The sequence below is a fragment of the Condylura cristata genome, unplaced genomic scaffold, assembly GCF_000260355.1.
Source record: "Condylura cristata isolate star-nosed mole 26May11 unplaced genomic scaffold, ConCri1.0 scaffold00018, whole genome shotgun sequence".
Taxonomy (NCBI): domain Eukaryota; kingdom Metazoa; phylum Chordata; class Mammalia; order Eulipotyphla; family Talpidae; genus Condylura; species Condylura cristata.
The window spans coordinates 32,205,250-32,212,255 of record NW_004567119.1 but is presented as its reverse complement, the minus strand read 5'-3'; the positions used below and the strand labels follow the sequence as shown (position 1 = coordinate 32,212,255).

The 7,006-nt window shown below is 32.8% G+C and overlaps 1 protein-coding gene across 4 annotated transcripts in view; it reads left to right on the top strand.

Moving 5' to 3' along the window:
* The window catches only part of UCHL5 (ubiquitin carboxyl-terminal hydrolase L5), a 36,382-nt gene that overhangs the window by 20,729 nt on the left and 8,647 nt on the right, over window positions 1-7,006 (top strand). For all 4 annotated transcript variants that reach the window (XM_012726901.1, XM_012726900.1, XM_004685462.2 and 1 more), the window contains exons 4-7: window positions 2,398-2,523; window positions 2,605-2,666; window positions 2,750-2,880; window positions 4,341-4,404. In XM_012726901.1, the coding sequence (XP_012582355.1) occupies window positions 2,398-2,523; window positions 2,605-2,666; window positions 2,750-2,880; window positions 4,341-4,404 (383 nt within the window). The remainder of the gene's footprint in view (window positions 1-2,397; window positions 2,524-2,604; window positions 2,667-2,749; window positions 2,881-4,340; window positions 4,405-7,006) is intronic.

Below are 7,006 nucleotides of genomic sequence, written 5' to 3'. Positions count from 1 at the left end.
TTCTTTTGCTGTACAGAAGCTCTTTAACTTGATGTAGTCCCATCTATTTATCTTTGCCTTCACTATTGTGGCGTTGGGTGCTCTGTCTTTAAAGATTAAGAGATCTTTTTAAGATTTTTGTTTTTTGGTAATCTTTGCTCTGTAGAACATAACCACTTGGTGGTGCTAAATTCACTTTAAAACTTGAAGAGATTGTTTAATACCCATGAGTACAATAGTAGTTTTCTTCACACACTCACAAAATGAGTTGTAAATCATTAACATTGAAAGAATTATCAGCCATAGGATTTCCTTCCCCATTTTTAATAAAACAGCTTAATTGAAGTATAATTCACATACAAAATCTGTCTGTATTCATTGTATACAATTTTCATTAGTTTGGAAGTTTTTTCTAATTCTTTTTAAAAAATGCCTAAATTGATGGATATAGATTTTAAGTCATTAGAATGTTTGATAATATTCTCTGTTACTTGAGCAGCTAGTCTAGCATTGGGTACATACAGTATCATCAATGTCATATCATGATTTTTGGAAGAATGAGTGTAGATTTTAACTTCTGACTGCTTTTCTCCGACCTATCTCACATGATTTCACTCCAGATAATTTCGACCCAGAATACAGGAGTACCAAGTCTTGAAAAGTTTAAACTACCTTTTATGAAGTCTCCTTTAGTCATTACCACTTTTCAATCTAAATTTACTAAAAGAACTGTGATTCAGGTCAAAATATATGTTAAAAGAAATCAACAGCAATGTTAACTGAATTATAGTATGCTACTTTTCAGTGACTTATCAATCATAAGGTGTTGTTGAGGGTCCCCTGGTCATGCAAGGGGTTAAGTCTTAGCACTATGAAGCAGTCAGCAACCACTGAAGCAGGACTTCCTTCCCCTGTCAGGGAGCTGACCCACATAGCACAGCAGATCTTCCCTGTATTGCCCGCTGCTACCCTTAGCAGTAGATCCATCTGTTCTGTTCCCCACTCTGTCTCTGGTAAATCCTCTCACCCCGACAGCTCTGGCCTGCAGTACCCCAACTACTTGTATGCATAAGTAAATAAAATATATCTTAAAAAAAAAAAGTCAGTGTTGTGTACTCAGTACTGTAAAGAAGAAATAGAAGTATGGGGATATCCTTGTATTTGTTTGATATTGGAAATAAGAGTATTTTCTCAAGTAGAAAGCAGTCTTACCAAAAATTTCTGACCATATTACAGTTTAAAGTATAAGAACTGGTGGATAGTTACAAGATCTTGAAAGGTAGGGAAAATAAGAGTCAAAAAGGAAAAACAATCAAAAAATTTTCTTTTGAAATCAGGCAGAATATAAACAGATATTTTACCATAATTGTAAATTCATCAGGTATCTAATGTTTTTGAAAAAACTAATTAGAAAATGGTAGTTATACTATATTAACAAAATGTAGCAATAGGACTAAGTTGTATTTTTGCATCATTTAACAAATTTTGCCAAACTCCAAAATTTACCTTGGTGGAGCTTTCCAGTCTATGATCTCAAACCATGTAGGTCCTTAATTGATTATAGAGTATAGATCCTATTGTAATATATCCATAGATAGATTTTTGTCTTGTTGGATAGACCTCATACACATACAAAGCTGGCCTTAGTATCGTGGCTGAATGCGTAAGTTCTAGAGTCAGATTAAGTCTCTGTCTCTAGGTTACTTACTTTATCTTCTGGCAAGTTACTCTTTGTGCCTCACACAAAAATAAAACGTGTGTAGTATTATTACTCCTTTGTAGTTTTTTGAGAGGATTAAAAGAATTAATACAGGTGAAGTACCTAGAAAAAGTGCCTGGCATATAGTAAATGCTATCTAAATGTTTTGTCCTCTGAATAGAGAATAAAGTGCACATAACTTGTTTAATAAACAATAACCAGTGATGGTGCTGTAAAGACTCTGTGTTGAAGTGAAATAACGTGAACAACATAAACCCTTTTTAGATATTTAAATATAAGGATAGAAACTCATGAGTTATTGGATACTTTTTCTGAAGTTGGAGCTTGTGCTGGATACTGAAGTATGGGTTGAATTTGGTTAGATGGAAATGAATTTAGGAAGAAGTGAAGAAAGATGAACACTCTGTTGACTTCATTAACTAGATCAGAAAAGGTTGGTATTGTTACTCTAGCAGGATTGATTTTCACTGATGTTATGAGTTCATTTAATTGATTGGTTTCCTAGAATCATCATCTTCAGAACAGTAGTAAATTTCTTAAAATAGAATGGAAATTTAAATGTTTATTATGCTTATGCTAAGACTGTATAAAACACAATAAGAACTGTTACTTAATTCATATTTTGGCAATTATTGTCACCAGTTAAACATGCTTTTAAAAAAATTGATAATGTACAGCTTTGCTTTTGTATTTTATAGGTGATTAATAATGCTTGTGCTACTCAAGCTATAGTAAGTGTGTTGTTGAACTGCACCCATCAAGATGTCCATTTAGGAGAGACCTTATCAGAATTTAAAGAATTTTCACAAAGTTTCGATGCAGCTGTGAGTACAGTCTCATTATTCCTAAAATGTTTTATATATGGTAGTTCTTATTTTAATAGGTTACTTTTAAAATTATTTTAGATGAAAGGTTTGGCACTGAGCAATTCAGATGTGATTCGACAGGTGCACAACAGTTTTGCCAGGTAAAGAAGACTTTATGTTAAACAAATACTGTTCCTTTTTTTTGCTTGTTTGTCTCTTAATGTTTTTTTTTCCTTCTCTGTAGACAGCAAATGTTTGAATTTGATGCAAAGACAGCAGCAAAAGAAGAAGATGCTTTTCACTTTGTCAGTTATGTTCCTGTTAATGGAAGACTGTATGAATTAGATGGATTAAGAGAAGGACCGATTGATTTAGGTAATCCAGTTCTTTTTTTCTTGTATTTCACCTTTGTCATGGAAGAATGGTTTCGTGTTCTCCTTTGTTTTAGCTCTGTGCTGCATATATTATGAAGGGGGAAGTATACTGAAAGGTAGTATACTGAAAGGTAGTATACTGTTATAAAAGCCTTAAGCTTCAATACTTGATAAAATTAAATAATATATGGGGAGGACATGTTGGGTGCTTTTTCACTTGAGATCTTTACATTTTTTCTGAAACTTTTAATCCATAGATTGTATAATTTATTTTCTGTTTTCCAGTTAATCCTTAAAAACTATTTCTTTTAATGAACTTACTACCTTGCCATGTTTAATCTGTTGATAAGTGATAGTAAGCATTTTTTTATCATTTTTGTATTAAGATATTTTCATTTGGAGTTAAATCATTTAGAATCATTTTAATTTGGTGTTTATGATAATCTACAGAAATATTTTTGTTTAAAATGCGGTTGCCCTTTGTGCCAAAGTGTAGATTGTCTTGAGCCTGTCTCCAGTAACATTGAGCAAAAAAGAAATGGTTATCAGGCTGAGGATACTGCTGGTGGTTCTAACAGAGTACTGAAATCATAGACCCACAAAAAATTGTTAATTTCTTCTTTTTACCTCATGTTTTGTTTTCAGCCCAACTAAAGCTGTTTTAATTGAATCTAATGTTGTCTGCTGTTCTTAAAAACTTTGTACTTTTAAATTTAAGAAGTTTATTACAGTTTTATTTTCCTTGTACTCTTTTGACCAGGCCCCATGCTTACAGCCACTAGTTTGTCTAATATAGATTTACATACTGTCTCTATATTTGAAAATATTTTTTCTTTATAAAATATTCTTTCAATTCCTTAGAATTTGATTTTCTTTATATTGGTGGTTCTTCCAATTTCTGCATTTTCTTTCTTTCTTTCTATCTGGCTGCCATACTCTATTCCTTAGAACCTTCAGCTATAAAGTAATGGATGAAATGAATACCTGGTTATGCCTTAAAATGAAAAGAGAGGATGAAAGCAGTTGTATTAAGTTGTTTTATATTTTGTGTCGCTTTTAGTTTATTTTCCAGGTTTGTGGGGAATCAGATACGGTTGAATCCTTATTTTGGTACTAACATGTCAGTTGGCTTTTCTTAGTCCTACTTTCATCATTTGTAAAGTTTCAAGATAGTTATCCTTTTCTTACAGATCTGTGAATTTTAATGAGGTAGCGAGATACCCCTCTAACTCATTAAATAGTTGTGCAGCACCTACTGCTAAGTACCACAATAATATGGCAGTGAAAATTATGATAATGCTTTTCCCTTATCATCTACTAAGAAATGGAGGAATTAGGTCTTAATATAGTTAGGCTAAAAGAATTTTTACTGTCCTACCTTGCTAATTCAGGTATTTTGGGCCAGGCTTTTGAAGTAATATGTGTTTTACTTTATTTAAATATTTGATAATTTCTTTCTAGGAGCATGCAATCAAGATGACTGGATCAGCGCAGTGAGGCCAGTCATAGAAAAAAGGATACAAAAGTAAATACTCCACTGACTTCATTGACATAACATTCTGGTTTTTATTAATATTTAAAAAATCTTTTCACATTGTTGTTTTAGCAGTGCTTACTGAACATACACCAGTGATGAGATTAGTGCATTAGGGGTAGGGGAATCTATTTTAGAAAATCTTTATAAATTTTACATGTTAATATGGCTATTTGTCTTTAATGAAGTTGAACATACAGATCTCCATGAACTTATTTTGTCCTACTGATTTGCAGTTATGTTTTGGTTGTGAGAATGCAGCTTTTAAATTAAATTATAATATATCTATGTTCAGTTAATTGCATATTCACATTTAGTTGTAAGAAATAAAGCAGAGATCTCTAAATACTTTACCCCACAATGATATCATCTTAAAAATCTGTAGTGCAATATCATATCTAGTATATTGTTATTAATACAGTCAAGATACAGAATAACTCAATCACACAAGAGGTCCTAGTTACTCTTATAGGCATGACCATTTCCATGCTTGCTACCATCCCTTCTCTCTGCACACTCTGCTTCCCAGCTAGTCATTGTGAATCCCTAAATCTGTAAATTTTGTCATTTAAAGAATGTTGTATAAGTGGAATCATGTTATATGTAAATGTTATGGATTGGCTTTTTTGAACACAGCATAATCTTCTGGCCATTCATCCAGGTTTTTAAGTGTATCAGCAGTTCATTCTTTTATATAATTAATGTGTGGTATTCTAGTTATGGATAGAATGTGTTTTGCCCATTCACCCATTGAAAGACATCTGGATTGTTCTCGACCATTTTGAATAAAACTGCAATAAATATTTGTGTGAAAATAAGTATTTCTTTAGGATAAATGCCAGGAAGTGCATTGCAGGGCTGGATAATAACAGGCATTTTTAATTTTTTAAGAACATGCTAGGCTTTTTTCCAGAGTAGCTATATCATTTTATATCTCAACTGGCAATGAGTTGGTTTCTCCATCTTCTTGATAGCTTTTGTTTTGGTCATAGTTTTTATTTTAGTCATTCTGATAGGTGTATAATGATTTCATTGTAGGTTTAATCCTCATTTCTTTAATATCGTAGGTCACAAAGATTTTCTCCTGTCTTTTTCTTACAGGATTTACAATTTAACATTTTTATATTTGTCTGTGGTTTATTTTGAGTTAATTCTTGTGGAGTTAAGCCTTGTCTCTTTAACTATGTATGTCTGATAGCACCATTTATTGAAGAGACATGCCCTTCCTCCATTAAATTGCTTCTGTAAAAAACCAGTTGTGAAGTTTTTTTCTGACTTCACAGTTCTGTTTCTCTGATCTTTTGTTCGCCCTTTGTCAGTGCTACAGTGCTGATTATTGTAACTACCAGGTTTAGTATCAGGTAGACTGATCACTCCCCTTATCATTTTCTTCAAAATTGTTCAACTGTTCTAGATTCTTTGCCTTCCCATATAAATTTTAGTAATACTCTTACCTATATCTCCACAAATACTTATGTGATTTGTAGGAATTATAACACATGTACCAGTTTGAGAAGAATTGGCCTCTTAACTATAGTCTTCCAATCCACAAACAGTGTCACTGCATTTCCTTTGATCTTTTCTAGTTTGTTTCATAATTATTTTGTAATAGTCCCTCATACAAGTACGATACATGTTTTATCAGATTTACACCCAAGCATGTCATACCCTTTTCAATAATTACAAATGATATTGTATTTTTGATTTTGCAGTTGAACATTGCTTTTACAAATATTGTTGATTTTTTACTTACATCCTTTGATTTTGCTGAACCCACCTACCAACTTTAGATGATTTTCATTAATTCCTTGGCATTTTCAACATAGATAATCGTGTCATTTTCAAATAGGGACAGTTTTTGATTTGTCTATTTCTAGTTCCAGTTTATCAGTTTTTGCTTTACATGTTTTGCAGTTCTTTTGGTGCATAAGCTTTTATGATTTCTGTTTTTACTTTTTTTTTAATCATTGTGTAATGTTCCTCTGTGTGATATTCTTTGCTATATTTCCTTTTATCTAATTAATATAGCCACAGCTGCTTTCTTTTGTGTATTATATACATGATACATATTTTCCATCCCTTTTTTTTTTAAAAAAGATTTATTTATTTATTCATACAGAACTGGGGTACAGGCCAGAGATGTGGAGGGTGATAGGATTCACCAGAGACAGAGTGGGGAGCAGAACAGGCAGATCGATGAAGCACACTTCTGAGGGGAGCAGCAGGCAGGTCAGGAGAGGTCTGCCACGCCATGTGGTCACCTCGGGGGCAGGCGGGGATCGAACTCATGCGGAAGTGGCTTTAGCTTCTTAGTGCAGTGCTTTAACCCGCTGCGCCACCAGGGAGGGCCTCCATCCCTTTTTTAACCTATTTCATTTTATTTGATGTGAGCTTCTTGTAGGCAGTATATATTGTCTGTTAGTTCACTCTGCTAATCTCTCTTTTATTTGGCATGCTAAGAACAATTACACAGTGTGTAATAAAATTAAGTGTACATCTAACATGTGATTATTGGTATGTTATAGTTTGTCTGCCATTTAATTTGTTTCTCTTTGGTCTGTTTTTTGTTTGTTTCTTTTTTTCCTGTAAGTTA